General features: G+C 29.0%; 3 protein-coding genes and 2 long non-coding RNA genes across 14 annotated transcripts; 3 read left to right on the forward strand and 2 right to left on the reverse strand.

The window, feature by feature from the left end:
* Positions 1-1,085: 1,085 nt before the first annotated feature.
* On the forward strand, positions 1,086-3,113 carry Fkbp39 (FK506-binding protein 39kD). The gene is made up of 4 exons (XM_074242659.1): positions 1,086-1,242; positions 1,424-1,513; positions 1,634-2,555; positions 2,646-3,113. Exons 1-4 carry the CDS (start codon positions 1,233-1,235, stop codon positions 2,725-2,727), a joined length of 1,104 nt encoding a protein of 367 aa, XP_074098760.1. The 5' UTR covers positions 1,086-1,232; the 3' UTR covers positions 2,728-3,113.
* Positions 3,114-3,920: 807 nt separating this feature from the next.
* LOC141527284 (uncharacterized) lies at positions 3,921-5,257 on the reverse strand. Its single transcript, XR_012479168.1, has 2 exons — positions 5,052-5,257; positions 3,921-4,956 (listed from the first exon to the last, which is right to left on the reverse strand). It is a non-coding gene; the product is annotated as an uncharacterized LOC141527284 (long non-coding RNA).
* Positions 5,258-5,803: 546 nt separating this feature from the next.
* LOC141527255 (uncharacterized) lies at positions 5,804-19,272 on the reverse strand. 10 transcript variants are annotated; one of them, XM_074242644.1, is made up of 7 exons: positions 18,768-18,945; positions 17,700-17,765; positions 17,381-17,610; positions 8,911-9,247; positions 7,568-8,603; positions 7,386-7,490; positions 5,804-7,023 (listed from the first exon to the last, which is right to left on the reverse strand). In XM_074242644.1, exons 4-7 carry the CDS (start codon positions 9,027-9,029, stop codon positions 6,742-6,744), a joined length of 1,542 nt encoding a protein of 513 aa, XP_074098745.1. In that variant the 5' UTR covers positions 9,030-9,247; positions 17,381-17,610; positions 17,700-17,765; positions 18,768-18,945; the 3' UTR covers positions 5,804-6,741. The 10 variants fall into 10 exon arrangements, with proteins under 10 accessions (XP_074098745.1, XP_074098746.1, XP_074098748.1 ...); XM_074242645.1 differs by lacking the exon at positions 18,768-18,945 and adding an exon at positions 18,297-18,414 and having other exon boundaries at positions 17,700-17,804; XM_074242647.1 differs by lacking the exons at positions 17,700-17,765; positions 18,768-18,945 and adding an exon at positions 19,150-19,272.
* LOC141527286 (uncharacterized) lies at positions 18,419-18,962 on the forward strand. The gene is made up of 3 exons (XR_012479169.1): positions 18,419-18,551; positions 18,663-18,744; positions 18,824-18,962. It is a non-coding gene; the product is annotated as an uncharacterized LOC141527286 (long non-coding RNA).
* A 921-nt stretch (positions 19,273-20,193) lies between the features above and the next one.
* Positions 20,194-23,521, forward strand: LOC141527251 (uncharacterized). Its single transcript, XM_074242630.1, has 5 exons — positions 20,194-20,548; positions 20,605-20,833; positions 21,027-22,503; positions 22,587-23,004; positions 23,181-23,521. The coding sequence occupies exons 2-5, from the start codon at positions 20,767-20,769 to the stop codon at positions 23,412-23,414; spliced, it is 2,196 nt and encodes a 731-aa protein (XP_074098731.1). The 5' UTR covers positions 20,194-20,548; positions 20,605-20,766; the 3' UTR covers positions 23,415-23,521.

Consider the following 23,521-nt stretch of genomic DNA (forward strand, 5'->3'; position numbering starts at 1 on the left):
TTTTCGAAGTGTATAAAGTGACTGATAATAGATTAATCTATCAGTAATAACTCAACAAAAACAAATATATTGTTACATGGATAATTTTTTAATGTGTATGCTGAAATTTAGGTAAGCGTAGTTGGATTTGAACTGTGTCATTCGTGAACTTTCGGTTTTGCAAATAAATTAATTTGAGCCAATGTTATTTTATCTCAACCGTATTATTTTTCAATTAAACTCATTTAATAAAAAAAAAAAAAAAAATCTTAGCTCAAAAATTCATGTTCGCTATAAAATTTCTACACAAACCGAAAATACCCGAACGAAGTTACTATTTTGACTAAGAGATTGGTAGTAATTGGTAGTAAAAAAGCAAAAATTTCAGTTATGATTACAAATAAATTTGCTTATTATAAAATAATTGTGGCATAGCTTTCTAAAATTTTATTTTTATTTTTAATATTCAAGAATTTATCAATTATGATGAAAAAGATATTTTAAAAATTCGCGCTTTTAATATTTATAAAATAAATTTCTACATTTAGAATTTTTTACCTTATTTTTCATGATAATCCGAGCGTTTTTTATTTTTCCTGAAATTGATTGTAAATTATTAATCTAAAATTGTGATTTTTTTCAATAAGCCAAATTTTTTATTTTTCTGGAAAAAAAAAAAAAAAAAAAAAAAAAAAAACATGTTATTCTCAATTTTGAAACAAAATTTTTACATGATTAGCAATTATAAAAATCAAATATTGAAAATTTTTTTAATCCATTTTTTCCTGGAAATTCGTAAATATTTCAACACAAAATTTGTGACACAAGTAGCACATAATACCATTTTATGCGTTAAAGAAAGCATGCTTATTCAAGAAAATACAAAAAATGATTAGCTGTCAATTAATTTCGATATTTGAAAATATTTATTTACATTAAAAAATGAATCAAAATTTTTAGTGAAGTTTTTAAACACAAGAGGGAGTCACTTTTTAATTATTATTGGGTCAGATGATTTCTGCAAGTAAATAATTTCATGATTGATAATTGAACGATTGAAGCGCCACCATTTAGAAATAGAAACTATTGCATTTTAGATTTGTTGGAGAAAGTTTATTTCTCATACAGAAGTTGGCGCGAGAACAGTGAATACTCTTTCCGAAATAATTAATTTTTATCAAAAGTCAAAATTAATTAATTCTGTTAATTTTTTTTTTTGTTTAACTGTGTTACTAACAAAAATATATATCAAAATGTTTTGGGGTAAGTTTATAGAGTATCCATTATTTAAATCTAAAGTAATAAATAAATCACGCCGGTACTTGTTTGAAATATGGCGTCGCCATGTGGTTTCTGACCTTTAAGAACATGTGATTTTTCTAAAACATTTATTTTTATTTAATTTATTTATGATAATAAAATTTTTGTTGAATTTATTTTTTAGGATTAATAATGGAACCAAACAAGCGGTACACGCAAACCGTAGAAAAAGCATTCCACGTGTCTATGGCGACTCTTGATATTACGACCGCAGGTAAAGCTTCTTACAATTAATTATTTAAATATGATTTATAATTTGAAATTATTGGATTTGTCATCGCTATGGTTACTTTAAATTTAAAATATTAATTGGATAAAATTTATTTCTCTGTAGATGATGGAGTTGTACAGGTTATGCTATGTTATGATAACCGTAATTATCTTTTGTGTAACTTGCTTAAAAGTTCATCTCAAGCCCAGCTTGATTTAAACTTCAAAGAAGGAACCAGAATTTCATTCACATCTAACGGTCGTGGACATGTACATTTAACCGGTTATTTGATACCTGATGAGTTAGATGATCTGGAGCAAGATTTAGAAGAGGAAGAAATTCCTGAATTAGTTGCTAAGAATGATAAGCGCAAAGCTAAGGAATTGCCTGTAAATAAAAAAACGTTGAAACGTTTGAAGACCCTTAAAACTGAGTCTTCTGAAGATGACTCCGACGACGATGATGACGATGATGATAATGATGATGATGATGAAGATCAAAGTATGTTGGAACATGAAGATGACAGTGATTCTGATGAAGAGGTAGAGGATGAAGAGGGAAGTGATGAGGAAGAAGATGATGACGACGACGATGATGATGAAGAAGAAGAAGAAGAAGAAGAACAAGTAAAACCTCAAGTACAAAATAAGTTAACTAAAAAACAAAAAAAACAACAGAATCAAAGTCAAGAAACTGCCAAGCAAAATAATTTGGTTAACGGCAAAGACAAAGGAGAAATGAAGAAGAAAAACAACGAAGAGCAAAAATCTCAGAATGAACAACTGACTAAGAAAAGAACTTTAACTGGTGGTGTAGCTATTGAAGAGCTTAAAGTTGGTACTGGCGCTCCAGCTAAATCAGGCAAATTCATTTCGGTCTACTACGTTGGGAGATTAAAGAATGGTAAAAAGTTTGATTCAACTACAAGTGGAGATGGTTTCAAATTCCGTCTTGGTAAAGGAGAAGTTATCAAAGGTTGGGACATTGGTGTACAAGGCATGAAAGTCGGTGGTAAACGACGTATCACAATACCTGCACCTATGGGGTATGTATAATTAATTATCTTAAATATTAATGTATAATCTTACATTTTCCAAAATGATAATAATAATAATTGTTTATAAATTATTTTTAGTTATGGTGCCAAAGGATCACCACCTGCTATTCCTGGAAATAGTACCTTGGTATTCGAAGTTGAACTTAAAAATGTTCATTAACTATATAATGATAATTATAATTAAAATAAGTATTGACATAATTTTTTAAAATACAGTATAAAGATATTTTACATGGCTCACTCACTCATACCTCTTAAAACTTTAATCATTTAGCTTAATATTATGTGCCATTAATAAATTAATCATTCCATAATATACTTAAAAATTCTTGTTTCATGTAATTATTTTTTCAATGGCAAAAAAAAAGTTACTACTAAATTCATATATCAACTTAGTATTTTTTTTATACTTGAATCATATATTTTGTCATACGAAATATTTACAATCCATAGAACATTTTTTTGCTACTATCATAAGGTAAAGATAATTAAACAATTTTAATTGTATTTGGTATGTTAAAAATAAATTATCGTTATAACTTACAATACATATTGTAAATAAACAAAAACCCTTTTCAATTTATTTACGAATTTTATTAAAATAGAATTCCAATTAGTATGAATGGAGCAGACAATAAACTTTTTTTCGATTATAAATAAATTGATTGATTTTTAAAAAATTGTAATTCAATTAATATAAATCTAAATAATTATATTTAGTTGTCCAAGGCTATATTTTTTTTTTCTACGATTTATTAAAATACTAACTTTATTCTTTGAATTTTGAAAATCTCTGCAAGATTCACTTCCTTCTTTTTACTTTAATTTATTATGGGATTTTTGATATTTTCCTTTGCAGTTGAGATTTGTTTTAGATTATATTTACAACTTCCAAATCTTCTTACCTCTAATAAGTGATTTGATGAATCATCGTAGAACTTATTCGATTCTTCCTAACTAAGTAGATTAAAATATCGAACAATGCTTTAATCAATTGGTCGTTAGAGGATCGTTGAAACCATAATTTGTGATTAGAAAAATTAAGATAGGCATGTTATCACCCAAATTATGACTCTACTAACATTTTTCCATATACAACTGCATGGTATAATTCCAGTATGGTTGTCTAAGATAATTAGTTTCTGTAAAGTCGACAAATCTTAATTACTGAGAATATCCAATAGTTTAAGTCTTTTTGTGATTACTTTTTCTTCCTTTGGATTGCTGCAAATTTCAGCTATGAACGTTTCACTTAAATTAATTCTGACAAGTTATTCCTTATTATCTTAATTATAAAAATAATTGACTATAATAAAATAAAAGTGTTTAAAACCACAAAAATGAAATAGAAAGTTAACGATAATTATTGTTTTTATTGAATTAATTTCAATTATTTTTTAGCTTTAATATAAACTGTATTTTGTTTTAACGGTACATAGGTACTATTTATAATCAAATAAGCAATAATCTAACGATTGATACTTCCACACCAATTTTTTTTTTAATTAAATTAAAATAATACACATCTGAAGTTTTAGTACATACAACAGTAATGCTTGTACATTGAAAAAATATCACGAGCCCTTAATAAAATAAATAAATATTGCTACAATGAAAAAAAAATTACAAATTATTATATTATGTTTATTAACTTATTATTATTTCTATACTTGAAATATTTATAATTTATTAAACATCATTGTTAATATTGTAAGATAAAGTTATTTAGACAACTTTAACTGTACTTAGAAAAATAAAAATAAATAATAAGTATAATTTAAAATTTCATCGTGAATAAACAAAAATCCTCAATTGATTTATTAATTTCATTAAAATACTAGATTTTTAATGAGTGTAAATGCAGCAGATAAAACAATTTTTCAATTTAAAATAAGTAAATTGATAATTTAAAAAAAGTGTAATTCAACTAAATATACATGATGATATTTAGTTTTTAAATGTGAATTTATTATTTACAATTTATTAAAATTTTACTATTTTTTTTTTTTTTTCATCATAAAAATTAATTAATGTTTGCTATATTCATACCGATTGTTTTTTTACTTAACGGAAGAATGTATGATATTTTTTTTTTTTTTTTTTTTTGGTTGAATAATCAAGATTTTTTGATAATCATTGTAGAATTTAAAAAATATTACTCAGTTTTTGATGTTTTCTGAGAACTTTTCCAACCCATTGAACAGACACCATTTTCGCATGTTTTGACTAGTTCCGGTGGAGCTTGATTTTCATCTGGATTTTCTCCTTTATTAGATTTAATTTTCCATAATTTTAAGAAAATTGGTTGCAATAAAAATCTCCAAAGTAATAATAAAATAGGAATGAAAACACACGGAACACACACCATTGTTATTGTATATTTAGTAATCTGAAAAATATGCAAATTTTTACAAACTACATGAATGAAATTTATACAAGTATTTATTATGTTAAAATGTATAAAATCGAAAAATATTTACTTACCAATTAATGCTTTGATACGTTGTTTTTACTTATAATAATTTACTGTCAACTTGGTTAAGTAGAGAAAAATATATCTGACGTTGCTTTATGGTATTGCATAGAGTAGCTCTTACATATGCGCTTTAATTGTTTTTTGACACACACCATCAAGTTTAATTTTCATAATTTTCAATTGAAAATGTTATTGAATATGAGAAACTATCCTTAAAATAAAAATAAACGAGAGTGTGAAGTTAGTCAATAGTCGAAACTAGCAAAAAATGAGACCTGATTCCTTATTGGTCGAAATTAAGGCGCGCTATTTAAATTTCTAGTGTTTATAAACAGAAACAGAAAAATGTTCCCAAAACATTTCTATCTTATAAATCTAAAGAAAAATTTTTGAATTTTTAAAAAATTATAATAATTTTTATAAATCAAAAACGAAGTATACACTAATGCTGAAAACAAAACATGTATTGTGGTTCTCATTAAAAAAAGATTTTATATTTTTCTAGTTAAATATTAGTTCTATTTATTGATTATTATTATTTGAAAGGAATTAATATATTTTCAAGAAACTTTAATAAAAACTTAATTTTATTTGAAGATATCTTTAGAATAAATTAATCAAATAAACTTTTAACTAATGGAAATGATGAATTATGTAATCAATACTCGCTATTGGAGTTTTTGAATGAATCACATTAATATTTACGTATAAAATTAAAGAATTTCGATGATAGTTTTACATGTTGAACAAATAATTTAAATCGGAAAATTTTTCTGAGAGCTAGCTGATAATTTTGAAATAATCAAAGTTAAATAATTTTTCTTAGCTAAAAGAAATTTTTACGATAGATATATACGTAAAATTTAAAAACCTCCAAAAAAAGATTTTTTTTTGACACAAAGGATTTTTTTATTGATTCTGAAATGCACCTTTTCAACTACAGTCACTTGGATAGTTTTCTATGTCGCAAACGATAAGAATTTCATAAATAAATAAATAAATATATGTATTTAATCGATTATAACGAGGTCATTAACAAGGAATATGATATTATGTAAAATCTTGAGTTTATTTTTATAAAAAACTAATTTTTCGTTGCTGAATATCACATTCATTATAAAACCAGTTTGTATTGATTATTTTTTTAAAGTCATACAAAGTTTAAAAATTAAATATTCAAAAAATTTGATCTTATTATTATTTTCTTTCAAATATTATGGATCAAAAAACGAACATATAACTTTTAACTATTCTAAAAAATTTAATTGGTCAATAAAATTTTTTATACATCATTAATACTATCAACGAGGTAGGATTGAATAGAGATTTTAATATATTTAAAAATTATAAGATATGTATTTAATATGTTGGTGTTGAAATACATTATAGAGAAATGCAAACGACATGGTCACAGCCATTATATTGCTTTGCTAAGATTATTTCATAAATCTTGCATATGATTTAATTAATAATATACAATAATTATAATAGTAGTATATAATATATAATATAAGGTACCACGAAATACATATGGCTAAAATTCAGTTTAAAAAAAAAACTGGTGTTCTGCAATGAAGAAATAATAATCCATAAAATGAATTTAAAAAAAAAATCGGTCTCTATAAATTATACAAATCAAGTAATTTGATACTTTGAAATCAATAAATTAATAATAATCATTACAATTAGTCATTGACTTTACATGCTTCCAAATATTTTACGTCCTTTAGTAACAGACATGGAAACAACCACAACACTTAATATAAAAAAGACTAGCCCTAAGATTGTAGTGAGGGCACGACACCATTGTCGTTTACGTTTAGCTCGAGCAATTAATCGACCTAATCTTTCAGCTCGATGACCATCTAATGTAAAATCTAAACTTTTGTTGAAAACTGATATGCCTTGATTCCAATTAGCTTTGTTTGAAGACTCTCCAACTGCACCATAAGAGGAACTTTCATCACTGAGGTCTAGCTGCTGAAACGAATTATTATTGAATTAAATTAAATCGAAATATTATTACAATTAACTTGGTCCAAGGTTTAGCAGAAATTTTTTGCCTTGAATCAAATAAAAAAAAATCTCTCTTAAGTTAAATAATTTTTCTGTTGGAATCAAAGCAAAAAAAATCTTCTTGGTTCAAATTGTAAATTAATAAAAAATTTAAAAAAAAAAAAAAAAAGTTAAATTACTGGATAAGAAACCTTAATTAAATGGTTAACATGCTTAAAAAATGTAATAGAAAATGTGATTTTTTGATTGGATATTTCTTTTTCTGATAATTATTTATAATTTTGTATTTCTTTCTCTATAAATTTATGACTTTTTGTATTTATTACCTTTTTGCATTGTATTATCAACAAAAATTTTGTAAAAAGTATGTGTATTATAAAGTTGTTATTTTTGTACTGGTTCTTTACACTTTGATAGAATTCCTTACCTTCCTTACCAGATAAATAAATAAATAAAAATTAATGTTAGTTTTTATTAGTGTTTATAAATGAAGTAATAAAGTATTTACCGTAGAATATACAGGTTCATTAGAATTATAACACGTTTTTTCTTGTATACTTTCAATAACAGGAACGGTACTATTGTGTTTAACATTTTGGGAATTATCACGTATTTTAATAAATCTATTTTTATCTTTGTCATTTGAATTTTCAGCACTTTTGGCATTACAACTGGGAATGTTAGGTGAAGTATGAATACCATTACAACGCGGCACAAGAAAAACAGCTGGAATTTGATTGTATTGTTGATGATTTATCTTGTCAGATTTATCTTGAGATTTAGCAGAAGAAGATTTAAGTAAAAGTGTTTTTCCTTCATGAAGACACTGATAAGACGTTTTAAAAGATGGTACAGAAACATTTGCGTATCCAGATTTACTGTACAATTTAAAATTAACAGGATTAACAGTAACAGAGGAGTCCTGGCCGATAGCGCTGGAGGAAGAGGATGTAAGTCGATAAATGTGTTCTTCACTGGAAAGACCAGTAGATGTTGTTCCGTTTGTTCGATTATTGTCAACTTTTTGCACAGTGCGAGAGATATCATGAAGAATTTCTTCAGGCGTCATGTCGCACTCGCCGTCAATAACAGAGTTGAGGGTCTGTGAAAGCTCGAGGAGGACTTCTTGTGCCGTACGGGCAGAAGGCTGACAGTCTCGCCAAGCATTGCGACATCGACTGGCGTACGTGTAAGCGCGAGCGTAACTGCAACTGGCAGATAAGCCCTCACAGTCAAGCGTCTCGCAACCAACCAAGTGTAAATCTCTACGATAAATGGATGAACAAGGCCAAATAGGACGTGGTATTGCTTCTGCTTCATGAATTACTGCTAGACCGAGAGCGGCCTCGGGACCAAGTGTTCCGACCGCGGAATTTCGGAGAACTGAAGCACAGCATGTTGAATATGACCCAGCAGAGAGAGGCGGCGAATGGCTTGAGTACCCGGAACTCGTTGAGTTGCGCCATCTCCTAAGATTACGAAGGGCAGCCGCGCCTCCGTTTACCAATTGGGATACTTCCGCATCTACTGTTTCCTGCTCAGACCTAAAAGTAAATATTAATAAGAAACCTTTACAGTGAATCTTTATCAACAAATACGACTAATGCTAATTACTTATGCCTCAATCAATTATGTAAGTCACCTCGTTAAAAAATCAACTGTTTAAGTTAATTTGTTTTACTTTCTATAATCATCCTGTTATATGTCTATATATAAATAGTAGACTCCGAAAAATTCTTCACCTACATTTTATAATACAATAATTAAGTCTCTCTGTTAGAGATTAAACTTTTTAAAAGTGAAAGGAATAAATATAAATATCTTAGTAACACCCTATTTTTTTCGGCTCACCACTCTACATCACAACGATGGTAGTCCTGATGGATATGTGACGACGTTAATCCGATTCCATGATCTTCACTGCTTGCGGACTGGCCACCAGTGAGATGCGTCTTGCCACGCCGGGGCATTCCCTCATACGGCACCAAGATTCTTACACTTATACCTCAATGCCACTAGACCGCATGGACTTGATGCAGGTTCATCCAGTGCCAATAACCAACGTAACATTCTCCCTCTTCTCAAGACTGTCAGTCAATTTGCCTGATTGTTGACCGCAAGCCCATCATTATCCACATTCTTTATTTTTTATCCACACGAGATTTAATTTATCCACTTGCGATTGTCTCTGAAATCAGTTCACTAATTACCATTATATTTTATTTATTTCTTTCTCTGTATTATAATCATACACAGAAAGAAAGAAAGTCTTGAGTCAAGCGTGAATTTTCTTAAATCAAGAAAATCTTAAGGAAGATTGAAAATTTCTTGAATCAAGTTATAAAATCAAAAATAAAAGGAAAAGTTTTTTGGCGCGATTTTTAGCAAATTTAATTTTTTTAATTATTTTAAATATTATAAAGTTCAATTTCAAGACTTTTTACATCCAGAAAAATGGTGTCTATAACTGTAAAAATAGTAACAATTGTTAAAAAATTGTAACTCGGATTTTTTTTAAAACGCTGTGTTGGATATTCTAATTTTAGGACAATATTTAATGAAATTGAATACACGACATTGGTTTCGATTGGGTTTCATAAAGTAAGCTACAGTGTTAACCAATAAGTCAACATTAATTATCATGTCATGATACCGTCGAGGCTATGAAAAATCATTACGAAATGATTCCGATGAGTTTAGAAACACAAGAGCGTAAATGGTTGTGTATTTTATATATTTGTATTTATATTTATCATACATAATACATGTACACATTAGAGGTGTTACTGAGCAGGTAGTGCATAGGTATTATTGGTGCCGTGATGATGAGGATAAGATATATCGAGAGTTACTTGATATCCGCTGAATTTAATCGGGATCCCGATGGCGGCCATGTAAACTTTCACGTTGTTGATGTTTACGTTATTACATTACGGAGTGGAACCAAGGAATGTCGATTGGCGCGAGGGCATTTGGCAAAGGCCGTCTGCATGGTCGAACCAACTTGAGTGCTCAACCAAAAACTCGTTATTACAGGAGTCATCTGAATACACTCTCTTAAGTCTAAGCCTATGAAGAAACTTAACGATTAAGAGGCGAAGGACTGGAAACCTAAAGTAAAGAAGATCCATGGACCTAACATACCAAGTGGTTCGAAAAAATATTATAGGTCATCGTTATCAGTTTCATTAGCAAGTCATCCAGATTTTTTTAAAGATTTTCTATAAGTTTACTTTGATTTTTAAGTTAGAAAATTTGTTGTACTAGATTTTCGGAATAAAAAAATAGACCTCAAGTAATTAAAACTTTATAGAATTGGAAGAAATAAAATTTGTAATCCCGCTAAGAAAATCAATGATTTTCGAAAAATCGGGAAGTTATTGGTTTTACCCCGTTTTGCAAAAATTGAGGTTTCAACAGATCCCGACGTTTTTAAGCCCTAAGAAGCTTTCCTGGCTATTTTTACGATGATTTCCGTACGTCTGTGTGTTTGTTCATAACTTTTGAACAGCCTGACCGATTTCATCGCGGTTGGTGCTATTCGAAAGGACTTGACTGAAATTAAATTTTGAATACAATTTGGACCGATTCGGACCGGTAAATTTTGAGAAATCTCAAAAAAACTTAAAAAAAATTTTTTTTTAATGTGGTTTTTTGGAATAACTTTTGAAAATCTCTACCGATCGATCCCAAAAACTACTTAGCTCTTGACATAATAAAACCACGCCGATCGCTGCCGGTCCGGTCAAAATCGTTTAATTCGTTCGTAAGTTATCATTCATGAAATCAAAACCGAAAAAAGTGTTTTTTCGGAATTACTCCGAAATTCCTAGTCCGATCAAATTAAACTCAAAGACTCTTTATCATTTAATCAAACCGTAATCATTCAAAAGATTACGATTTGAAAATTTGAAAAATAGTGTTTTATCAAATGTCTATGAGACTTTTGAGCTCGAAGAGCTTAAAAGCATACAGAAGCTATTTATTTAAGCTCGGAGAACTCAAAATAACACTCAAATTGTATTTTTGAGCTCAAAGAGCTCAAAAACGTCATAAGTGCAATTTCAAGCGTTTAGGCATAGAATTAGCGGGAAGTTGCAGGGATGGCCTTCAAGGTCAACCGTTTTTCTAATTTTTTTTTCTTTATGCACATTAGTAGAATAACCATTGTCTCAAACATAAAATCACACATTTTAGACATTTTTAATTGAAGAGATTATAGATTAAAAAAAAAAAAAGTTATGAGCAGAAAGTAATTTTGAGTTGAAGTAGAATTGGTCTTGAGAAAAAATAAATTTTGAAAAAGGTTGATCTTACGTGTTCACATATACACATACGTGCGCGTGGTTAGATGTCCAACCGGGCATAGAACGGCTTTCTAAGACATCAAAATCTAATGATCTGATAAAAACTCAATGTCTTAAAATTGAACCGAAATCAAATCATGTTTTGACGGTAAAAAAAGGTCAAATATATTTGATAACAGTTTTTTTCAGATAACCCGTTACATCACGATTGAAGTAACGACTACAATTATTTATGGAAATCTTGACATGCTGTTACAATTATTTAATATGGTTACTGTCTTTTTTTTTTTTATTACACGCAGAGAATGTAAAGTTAATTGCTATCATTAATTTTTGATGGTTACTATTCGAGGTAGTATATTTATTAACAAGTACGAGAATAAGCCTAACGGGATACTCGGGAAGAAAATTTTTCTGAGTAATTTGTAATTTTGTAAAGTTATAAGAATAAATGCAACAGTAAAATTTTATTGAATTTAAGGATAATATATTGATTACAGAAAATGATAAAGATATAATAATTGAAATTTATTTTATGAGATTTTAGATGTATTTTTTAAATATTCGATTTTATAATTGAATTCGAGAGCTATTAAAAAAAAAAAAAATAATGATTTTTCGAAATTTTTAAATTTCAATGGTTACCATTATTAAACCAGATAAATCAATTCAGCCCCGCAAAAAATGTATGAACCAAGAAAATCATTTGGAAGAGTTTCATTGTCTTGAATCAAGTTAAATTTACTCAAACAAAAAAAAAAAAATTCTGAATTCAAGAATTTTTTTTACTTAAATCAAGATAATGACGCTATTGAAAATGATTTCCTTGGTTCAAAAATTTTTCTCTGGACTCAAGTCAATTTTTTTTCGATGCATTAATTGTTATATAATATTTCTAATCAAAAATAATAAAAATATTACTTATTATCTGCTAATAGTAACGGTATTTACTTTCTCTTAAGATATGTATTAAATAGAATGATGGATGTAAGAAGTACTAATGATATTCGTTATAAAAATTAAAATAATTGCCACAATTATACGATCATTATTTATAGAATTTTAGAAAAATTAAAAATATCTACATGCGCTCTATTGTTATACTTCAGCCTCTTATACTGCATTTTTATCCGAACTATCGACCGAAAATTCATTTTCGAATAATTCAGAGCTACTGCATGCCTATAAAAAAAACTGTGCCGGGTATGTTCAGGATGTTCTGAATGAGCTAAAAATCACATTTTGAGGTTTTTCGGAATTGCTTTTATTTATTGAGCCTTAAAATGAAAAATTAAATAATGCGCTATAATTTTTAAATTATCTTCTCTGATATGGCTTTAGACACTACAACTTCAAATGTAATACAAATGATATGAAAAGTAATGTGTGGTACGATATGAAACAATAACACCCGGTCTTCTTTCGTCCTTTGCCACTTAATATAAACGGGCGGGTTTATCTTGAGTAAATGCGCGAATAATTCTTAACAAGAATTTTGATGATATTCAAAGAACCATTTGATTCAAAAATGTACAGAACATGTCAAAACTTTGGTAAATACTTTTTTTCCCTTCCAATAAATTAAGGTATTTGATTGCGTATTCGTGCGCAAACAAAAATAACTTTGGGAGTAGAATCAATGAGGTCCATTGGCGCCCCGCAAGGTCGAACAAGTTAAAATATCTTTGAAGACACATTCCTGCTATTCGGGCAAAATACGGAGGCGTGAAAATAACGCGACTTTCACTTCTCTTGGAACATACAAATACGACGTATCATTTATTTTTTATGTCACTCCATATTCAATTGTTAAAAGATTTGTATTATTATCTTGTGAATTATAATTAAGTTTAGTTTCTCATAGACTTATTGTAATTACTTATGGATTTGTTTTCATTTATGCAGTTTCTACATTTCTTTTATTAAATTGAGACTATTTTTTTTCCTTATTCTTATTGTCAGTTAGATTACACTGAAGATTATTTTCTTAACAATAAATTTAAATTTCTACAAATGATATAAAATCAATACAATTTTTTTTTTTTTTTTTTTTTCAGTGAATCAGTTGTACACCCAATGAGTTCCAGAAAAATTTGATTTACAAACTTTCACTTGGGACGCTGCGACATGGTCGTACAAGTCAGGGACGTCCTTGTCTCAAAAAGAAGACACCGCTGTAAGTACTTATGATTCAGGCGCCATGCATTTCATTGGAAAAAAAAAAAAAAAAAATTGTTTTAATTAATGCAATCCTATGCAGCAAAGGGGAATAAAAAATTTCTAAAATAATACCAATGATTAATACTTTTCGATTTAGGGGAAGAAAAATTTTTTTTTCACTCAATTCCTGAGATAAAGTTATTCTGTATAATTGATATCAATTAATACTACTGGAGATTAAATTTTGTTTGTAATGGAATCATATAATTTTAAATAAAATTTTGGACAGATTTTCACTATTGCACAGAAAAAAAAATTAACTTGATTCAAGAGAAAAATTCTTGGACCCAGAATATAATTTTGAAGAGGGTAATTGTCTTGAATCAAGACGGAAAATTCTTGAATCAAGTAAAATTTCCTTAAATCAAGAAAAATTTTCTTAAATCAAAAATTTTTCTCCTCAAATCAAGAATATTAAGGTCTTTAAAAATATATACTTGATTCAAGAACATTTTTTTTTCTGTGTGTAATTTTTGTTCACTAAGATTTGTTTTATTATTAAAATATATTTATTATTTACAGAGTAACTATTGGTAGAAGGAAAAAAATTGCTACAATAGTAAATAACTTATTTCAAGTATAAAGAAGAGATGAGTCAAGTGAGAGTTGGTAGATGAATAAAAGAAATGAGACAAAGACATTGGAGAAAGCCATGAGGTTATCGATTACTAACAGTGAGATTACACCCTATGTAATTCTAAATTCAAAAGTAAGAAACGTTTATTTATACAGATATATGCATGTTAAATTAATGAATTTAATAAATAGCACAAAACTAAGTACAAATATGCGTTCTGTAATGCAATAACTTAAATTTAAACTTTAAAAGTGAGTATAAATTATTTTAGTATGTTCGTGGTATTGTATTCAAAGAACGATCACTGATATATTGCGTCAACGAGTACAAAGCAATGTCTACGTGCTTGAATACTCGATGAAATTGTCATCGAGGTAAAGGTAAGGCATATTTACATAAAATGTTATAATAGCACCTGTACGTGCAGACGTTTACTAAAACTAGTCGACCCGATAAATGTATAAATGTATAAACTATTGTAGTACAGATAATAGATATTTTATTAAACATTTGTCACCATCACTTTTAAAAATTTTTAAAATATTTTTTATGAAACCAAGATTCTATTACAACTTGTAAGAAAAACTTCATGTAATTTTATAAATAATGTAATCAGTTAATGTATGAGTTTCATATAAGTACCTATTTCAGTAAGCAGCGGCTGTCCTTTTGGAGTAAAACTTTCACGCACGTTGTTTGCGCGCGTTCGATCTTGCACTCGCGGTTCTCTAAAAGAAACTGAAAGTCCCGTTTATCGAGGGACACACTGTCCACAAACTCAGATCAGGCTGAGCTGGCTTATAGATACCAGGTACCAAATACGTAACTTAACTGTTGGTAACGCACTTATAAGTTGTATATTTAATAATTGACCTACTGAAGTATGCGTTCATTTAAATTATTGTGATATATATCGAATAAACATAAAGTCGTTGAAGAATAATAGGAAATTTGTGATTGAATCCTGAACTATACTGAAAATCAATACGAAAAATAATTAAGACAACCTTATCTATGTCTAATAGAAATAACTTGAGATCGTCAAAGTAAACAGTATTATCTCATAGTTGAAAATACGATTTTTTTTTATGTTTTCAGGTAGCCTGTTATCAATTAATGAGAAAAGATGTTTAAATCATTTCTAAATTTCTATTGATCAGAATCCTTTTCTATATTTCTATTTATTTAATTTAGCTTGTTGGTGTCGAATGATGAGTGAGCATTAATTTTTTAATACAAAAGAAATGCTTTTGGGACCGTTAGGAAATTCTAAATTTACTTTCATTTTCAACATAAAATATTATTCATCTAATGATGCAATATATCGAAGAAATGGACATTTTACTCTCACTTTTTTTTAAGATGAAAATAAACAACTACATAACATATCCAAATTGTTGTATTTTAAGTAAATTGTAATAGAAAAATTTTGAGGGCGTTTGACCTTGCGGCCATCATTGATCCACCATTTGCAATAAATGAAGCTCTTCGAATGCGACCATTCAAAGCGCGTCGAATGCCACTAACCGCGTGAAAATCGGTTGGTTCATTCAAAAGTTAACGCGGTTTGAAGATTCAATAAATAGTGTTTTAGTAAACTTCTATTAGACTTTTGAGCTCGACGAGCTATCTCTTTGAGCTCGGAGAGCTCAAAATAACACACAAATTGTATTTTTGAGCTCGAAGAACTCTAAAACGTCATGAGGGCAATTTTAAGCGCCCAGGTATGGAAATAGCGGGAAGTTGCAAGGATGGCTTTCAGAGTCAACCGTTTTCCTACTTTTTAGTTAATGTGGTTTTTTTGGAATAACTTTTAAATGGCTTTATTGATTGACTCCAAAAACTAAGCAGCTCTTAACCTTGAAAGACCACGTCGATCGCCGCTAATCCACTCAAAATCGGTTGATTCGTTCAAGAGTTGTTGTGGATGGAAGAAAAATAAAAAAAGTTTTTTTTCTTTCGGAATTACTCCGAAATTCCTAGTTCAAAAATTGTAAGCGGTTCACACACACACACACACACACACACACACACACACACACACACACACACACATACATACACACACACACACACACACACACACTATTTTTGAAAATTTTTAGTTTTCTTAGCGGGAAGTTAAAAATTTATTTAAATGTCAATTTTAAAATTTTTTATGGCCAAAAATACATAGAGCTCCAATTAAACAAAATCTTTAGGAATTCATATCTTAAAAAAGGCCAAAAAACGTGAAAAATGATCAGAAGTTTTCATTGAAAATAAAGTTAATTCTTAATTTTCAAGGAACTGATTTTTGCACAACTACCTTTATTTATTTAAATATTGCGATATTTAATGTTTTCATCATTTTAATTTATAAATATACGTTAGTAGACACGAAGACTTAATCTCGACAAGTCATAACTTTCATGAATGAATGAATGATTCACTTAAGGCGTACGGTAGTAGAACAGATAAGTATTGGGGTCTCCTAGTTTTGATAACGTCGTCATTACCGACGACAAATAAAAAAAATAAATATTTAATGGTTTTTAGAAACAAACAGTAGCGCTATCTCTCTACATAACTAAAACTAAGTCATAATCTAGATTTGTTGATTAAAGTGATTTCTGTAAATAATAACTGAAATATATGAATTATAAAAATGTAATATTTTTTAATCAAAAGAGACTCAAAAGTATTAAATATTAATCGTGCTACTGTTTATTTCTAATTTTAATGGATACTTAAGTGATTTTATCAATAATTAGATAGAAACTAAAAATCTGACCTAATTTAAGACAAAATTAAAAAATTTCATCCAAATTATAACTCGCATCGAATTGCAAGCCGGCATCTGATCTTAATATTATAAGCAAACATTCGTAAATAAATATTTAAAATATAAATCTAATGATCTGGGCCTAATTTTGAATAAAATTATAAAAATTTCATCCAAATTATAGCTTTCATTAAGTTGCAAGCCAGCATCCGATTTTAATATAATAAGCTAACATTCATAAATAAATATTTACAATATAAACCTAATGATCTGGCCTAATTTAGGATAGAATTATAAAAATTTTATCCAAATCATATCTCTCAAAATTGTAAGATGGCATCAAATCTAAATATCATAAGCTAACATTTATAAATAAATATTTAAAATATAAGCCTAATCATCTGGCCTAATTTTGAATAAAATTATAAAAATTTCACCTAAATTATGACTCACAAAATATGAACTGGCATCCGATCAACATATCTTGTAAAAATGTGCGTAATTTAATGTTTTTTAATAAAAAACCACAGTTGAAACGAGTTTTTTCTTAGGAGAATTATTTGGCTGTCTGCAAAGTAGTTGATGATACTCATTTCTTTCATCAGTCATCTTAAAATTAGTGTACCGCGATCGCCGGCGTTGTAATAATCTCCATGCTGGTTTTTTTCTTTTATCCACATTATCTGCAATTCAATGTAATTACATATTAATTAAATTCATTTTTACACTGAAATATAAATATAAATAATTTGATCAATGGAAATTATATTACATAGAAATAACGATGTAAAACCGTTTTTAATTTGTGAATAACTGGTATCACGACTCCATGATTTCTCTTGTAATTAGATAATAAAAAAAATATTTTTCAAACAGACTATATTATTTTGTTATTTGAAATAAAAAAATCTAATAAAGATCACAGTTTACTCAGAAAAAAAATTTACTTTTGAAAAGAAATAATATTTTTCTGACATAAAATTAATTTTCAATCATTTTATTTCTTGACTAAAGAAATTAAAATATTTTTCGAAGTAACTTTCTCAAAATGTTTTCTCAATTGAGAAAAAATTTTCAATTTATTCTTTTAAAATTAATTTTTTCTAAATAAAGAAATTTTTTTATAACAAAAAAAGTACTTCGGAAAAAATTATTAGTCCTTCAGGTAAGAAATAAAATTTTTGTATATTTCCGAAAAATTAATTTTTTGTCACAAAAATGTTCTTTCGTTTCAAAATAAATTTTTCATAGCAGTGTTTATGTGTTTTTGTGTCATCATAGTTTTATGGTATCGTCATAATATTTCTTTCAAATAGTTTCTTAATAATTGTTCTGGCAGGAATTGCTTCGAGACCTGACCATAACATACCGACTCCAACCGCGTGGCTTTGTTAGATTATTAGTATCTAGAGTTGCCCACACACTTATACAAATTCACTTTTTTCAACTTCTTCTGTGCCGACTATTGAGATCTCTCAATCATAGATGATAGTGCGATTAATGTTAAACGATTATAGTTATAATTCTAATTAATTTGATGATGTTGAGAATTCTACACCAGACTATTTGAGTTAATTTTCATGGGATCTAAATGATGAAAATCGTCTGATATCAGCTATTTTTAGTATTAATTTTCAATTTATTATCAACAATTTCAATATAATTAATTATTATATAAAATATGTTGTTACTCATATATTTTTTGATTTAATCTAAATTTATTCAATTTTTTCAGTCCTTATTTGCTTTGGTTTTTTCAGAAAATTTTTTTGTCTCATCGATTAATCCAAAGCGATTGACATGTACTTTAATAAACAGTAAGTATCTAAATTTATAATACCTTAAAGTAATCTTCTTATTTAAGTCCCTCAGAAATAATGAAAAATTTTTTTACAGATAAACATAGATGGTGAGACAAGAACAATAAACTATAAATGGCGTATCTACACTCTTATTATTCCAAAAAATATCAGGATTTGCTCAAATCCATTTTCTACACTAAAAAATCTTAGTTTTGATATCAGTATTGGAAAAGGTCTTGAATCTAATGCTATTGATTTACAAGTAAGAAAGAGTGATCCAAGACAAGGTAGCGCTGTTATATCAATTGAATTGATTAAACAAAGCTTTTCACCGGGGAATTTAGAACAATATAGTACTGATGAATTTAGTAGTTCTATATTTCAACGTGAATCGAGTAAAATGTATAAATTAATACTCACAGCCAATATGACTGAAAAAAAAGAACTAGATGACTGGAGAGAAGCATGTACTTTCAATTTTTCAAAATTTCTAGACCCAAATATTAATACACTTTTATATGATTGTTGCATAAAGAATTTACTTATTAGTTGCACAATAACATGGCGTGGTTTCAACAAATCCGGGGTTCAAAAAATTCCTCTGGTGCTCCTGCCATTTTTCAAAGCAGATGAATTTAGTGATATTATTTTGGTAGTTGACAATCATAAGCTACCAGCTCATAAAATTATTTTATCGGCCTACAGTCCATATTTTTATGCAATGTTTACTACAGATATGAAAGAAAGTAAAAAAAATCGCGTTGAGATTCAAAACTTTACAGTCGATCTTATCACTGAAATGCTAAAGTTTTTCTATACTAACAAAACAAAAGCTACTGAAGATGTCGATGTTGCTCGGCAGATGGTTCCAGTTGCTGATATGTATCAAATAAACAGTTTAAAAGATATCTGTGAAGCTACTTTATCGAAAAATATCAACTTGGATAATGTACTATCCATTTTGTGCACAGCTGATGACTACAATCTCACTAAATTGCGCAACAAAACTGTAATCTATATGAGAGACAACAAACAGAATGTCGTCAAAATTCCAAAATTTAAAAAATTATTTTATGATAAACCTCACCTCATGTATGAATTTACTTCAATAAATTTATACAAAATTACTTAAAATATTTTGTCTTTGATCAGTTCAAATAGTGTAATACCGAAAATAGCCGACATTCATCAATTTTTGTGGTTATCGAACCAGATTTTTTTTTCGGTAAAAAAAAATTTTGTAAAATGGGAATAAAAATTACTTTTGGGTTAAATTTTGGCACTGCTTGTGTGCGTCAAATTTTATCTTATTTAGTCGACACGAAATAAATGTTAATTTTTCAGTTGACTATATTGAAAAACCAAGTCAGAAATTTGACGGCTTGAAGTGACGTCACGAATTTGAGTTTATGGGCGCATTTTTATCAAAATCGAGTTAGTTTTCCGGCTGAGTGAAGCGAGTCCGGATATGGTACGAGGTCTTGATGAAGGAAAGTTTAAAACTTCGGAATAGATAATTTATCGAGCGTTTTAAACTCGTACATTATGGGAAGTTACAGAGATAGCCTGCGATGCGAGGTCAAGCGTTTTCCAGACTTTTTTTGTATACCCTAGCGGTTTTGATGACCCGATGAAAATTCCGATGAGCCACGGAGTTTCTGCGAAGTATATTCCTTTATAGAGTTATTTCGGGGTATCGATGGAGCTTAGGCAGTGTTTTAGTGGATTTTAAATAAATATTTACATTAGTGTATATTTTTAATAATGACTTGAAATTCCCCGTGATTAAAAAATTGATAATTTAGAGCCTTCAATACAAGTAAGTCAACAATATTTATCCCACCAAGACGTAGATTAATCATTTTTTTGTTTAAGTCAAGATGAAAGGTCACTGATGATTCAACGATTCTTCTTCTTACACGATGCAATAGGAATGACTACTGATAACACTGCTGACATCTATATGTACACAAACATATTTTAAATATATACTTACATAAATCTCAGGAATTAGTCAATTGCCTATCAACTTCGACAATGATCGTTACAAGAAGCTTCATTAGTTACATTTTAATTTTCGTTGTGATTATTTCAGTTTTCACTGGTAAGAATTTTTTTTATTCAATAAATATTTTACGTGCATTTAATTACAGTTAGATTATTCGGAGAGTGTGAGTAATCCAGCGTGAATATTGGAAATTTCTTACCTCGCTATTGGCTGAAAAAAATCTTATATTCACGCTACAGTGTCTGAATATCCTCAATCGTTTAATTATTAATTTTCAAATTATTTCAAGAAATAAGTCAAGCTCGAAAATTCAAATTAAGTCTTGGAAAAATTCGAAGCAGTGGTTCTCGAGGAAGTGGTTCTCGAGGCAGTACCAGTTACAGTCCACCACGCCCATCAGCGCCAGTATATCACCCTCCAGTATATCATCCACCATCAATTAGCCGACCAGCTCCAATCACTCATTCGTCTCCACCAAGTAAGCCAGTGACTAATTTGCCTTCTATTCCAAAAGACAGTAGTGGAGCGTTAATACACCATGAAACCAAAAGTAATTCCAATCCGTCATCTAATCCACCTTGGGCGAATCCATCTTATAAACCTTCAGCATTGCCTGTAGCACCGCCAAAAATTTTGCCTTCAAATTCAGCTTCAAATATTCCAAAGCCTTCGGCGCCATTTGCATCACAGCCGATAATTTCAAAAAATGTTGCTCCAAATCAATCAAATCCTCCATATCCAACAGGACATCCTGTGGAAATGCCTCATGTGTCCAAGCCAATTACAAATGTTAATAATAATTATCATCCTAATTCGGCTCCAATTATTCCTCATCAAACTCCAATCGTTGGAAATAGTTACGGGCATCCACCAAATTACTATCCGAATAATTACCACCAGCCACCTCCAGTTTATGGAGCACCACCAGGAAGTCATGGAGGATACGCTCCACCACCTCCATACTCGCCTGTTTATCATCCGACTTATGTCCATCCTCCTGTTTACGGAGGCGCCAGTTCTCAGCCGTTTGTTCCTGGACAGAGTGTTGTAGTTGTACCGGGTAATACCAAGGGTCCAGGAATAGGACAGTTAGTTAAAGAAGCTGTCATTTTCTCAACTGTTAACGCTGGAGTCAATGCTGCAGTTAACAGAGTCATTAACGGAGCACCGAGTCATTATTATCATAACAACCCTGGTTACAGTCCTGCTTACAGCACTCCGACTTCTTCAGTTACCAATAACACGACGATTATTTATAATAATGTACCTCCTCCCGGACAGATTAATATGCATCCTAATGTTAATGCAGGTTACGATCCAAATTATAATAATCAACCAAATAGTTTTACTGGTAATGTTCCTCCAAGTTTTTCAAACAATGGAAATATATCTCCTAGCATTTCGAATCATTCAGGAAGTTATAATTCACCACAAAGTGATTCTAATGTACCTGTAAATTTTTCACCTAAATTTGGTGATTCAAATTCTAGTACAACAATTCCGCCAAATTTAAGTAATCAAACAAATTTGTATCCAAATCTAAGTAATCTTACTGAAAATCCTAATAATGCTAAGGACAATTACAATGCAACTCCAACTCCGGTGATTCCTGAAATACAATATTACATAACTGAAAATGAATTATTGAATTTGACGGAACATCTATTCATGATGGATGAAATGAATAAATTACCTAAGGCGTATGTTCTCAATTTCCAAAAAAAAGTGTCAAATAGCTCAAACATAATCGATGAAACTAGTCAACCGTAAGTATTTTATAAGTTATTGATTTTATTAATCTAAAAATCAATGTTTCTGAAAGTTCACATAATTATGTAATTTTTTTTAGGTTGATTTATGTGAAGAGAGAAGTGTATGAATATAAAACGGTTCAGTTAGTACGTGAACTTTATGAAAATTATCAGTTTAACTCTACAAATAAGGAAAACGTCACGGAAGCTATCAAAGAACAAGAAAAAGCTTTGATAAACGCTATTTCTGATACGAATGTTATGAAATCAGTCTCTCAATGGCTACAAGAAAAATATTACGTTGAGCCAGATAACTACGAGTTCAAGGATACTTTGAGACACATTTGGTTCACTAGAATAGACAAGTCAACTTCTGGATTCGAAAGGATTTTCATGGGCGAAATCTACAATGGTCCATCGCTTCTTGGAGTGCAAAATTGGATCTACTATGATTTTCAAGAGTATCAGAGGAATCTCAACTACTTGTCCTTCGTGGATAAAATTGATCTGAGCGCAGTAAGTTTTTAATATTTCAATGATCTCGATTAAAAATACTTTTATTATTAATTATTTGATATAAATTCATACCCAATATAAATGATTAAAATGACTGAAATCTGAATACATCTAATTAATTTTGTTTTTAACTAACATTTGTATTGTCATATTATAATTATTAATTTGTTTCTTAGAATGCGTCTTTGGTGAAAATTAATCTGGAGTTATTTGGTGTCCTGAAACCTAACATTACAATGTTGACTGGAATTTCGCCAGAGTTGGAGATGGCATTGTACACTATTTGTTTTTATGCTCGGCCGAATGATATTTGTCCAGTATCTCTAGGAGGAATTTTATTTAACTTATACACTCATAATTTCCGTTACTTTGATAAGGATGTAATAGATCTTGGTTTTATCGTATTTTAAATATTTAATATTTAATATTTAAAAAAAAATTTTATGCATTAGTTTCTGACAAAATTTTCCATATAAGCAATTACTTAATAAAAATTGTACAAATATATTTTAGAAAA

The sequence above is a fragment of the Cotesia typhae genome, unplaced genomic scaffold (genome assembly GCF_013202065.1).
Source record: "Cotesia typhae breed Kobodo isofemale line unplaced genomic scaffold, CoteBio_Ctyphae contig_4, whole genome shotgun sequence".
NCBI lineage: Eukaryota > Metazoa > Arthropoda > Insecta > Hymenoptera > Braconidae > Cotesia > Cotesia typhae.

What these genes read in the sequence shown, in the direction of transcription:
- LOC141527251 (XM_074242630.1), top strand. Translation starts at nt 20,767, where the DNA reads ATGATCGTTACAAGAAGCTTCATTAGTTACATTTTAATTTTCGTTGTG. An exon ending in ATCGATGAAACTAGTCAACC is followed by an intron (nt 22,504 to 22,586) that starts GTAAGTATTTTA and finishes AATTTTTTTTAG; the next exon opens with GTTGATTTATGTGAAGAGAG. An exon ending in ATAAAATTGATCTGAGCGCA is followed by an intron (nt 23,005 to 23,180) that starts GTAAGTTTTTAA and finishes TTTGTTTCTTAG; the next exon opens with AATGCGTCTTTGGTGAAAAT.
- LOC141527255 (XM_074242647.1), bottom strand. Translation starts at nt 9,029, where the DNA reads ATGCCCCGGCGTGGCAAGACGCATCTCACTGGTGGCCAGTCCGCAAGC. An exon ending in ATGAACCTGTATATTCTACG is followed by an intron (nt 7,491 to 7,567) that starts GTAAATACTTTA and finishes TTATCTGGTAAG; the next exon opens with GAAGGTAAGGAATTCTATCA. An exon ending in TGATAATACAATGCAAAAAG is followed by an intron (nt 7,024 to 7,385) that starts GTAATAAATACA and finishes AATTCGTTTCAG; the next exon opens with CAGCTAGACCTCAGTGATGA.
- Fkbp39 (XM_074242659.1), top strand. An exon ending in TCTTGATATTACGACCGCAG is followed by an intron (nt 1,514 to 1,633) that starts GTAAAGCTTCTT and finishes ATTTCTCTGTAG; the next exon opens with ATGATGGAGTTGTACAGGTT. An exon ending in ACAATACCTGCACCTATGGG is followed by an intron (nt 2,556 to 2,645) that starts GTATGTATAATT and finishes AATTATTTTTAG; the next exon opens with TTATGGTGCCAAAGGATCAC.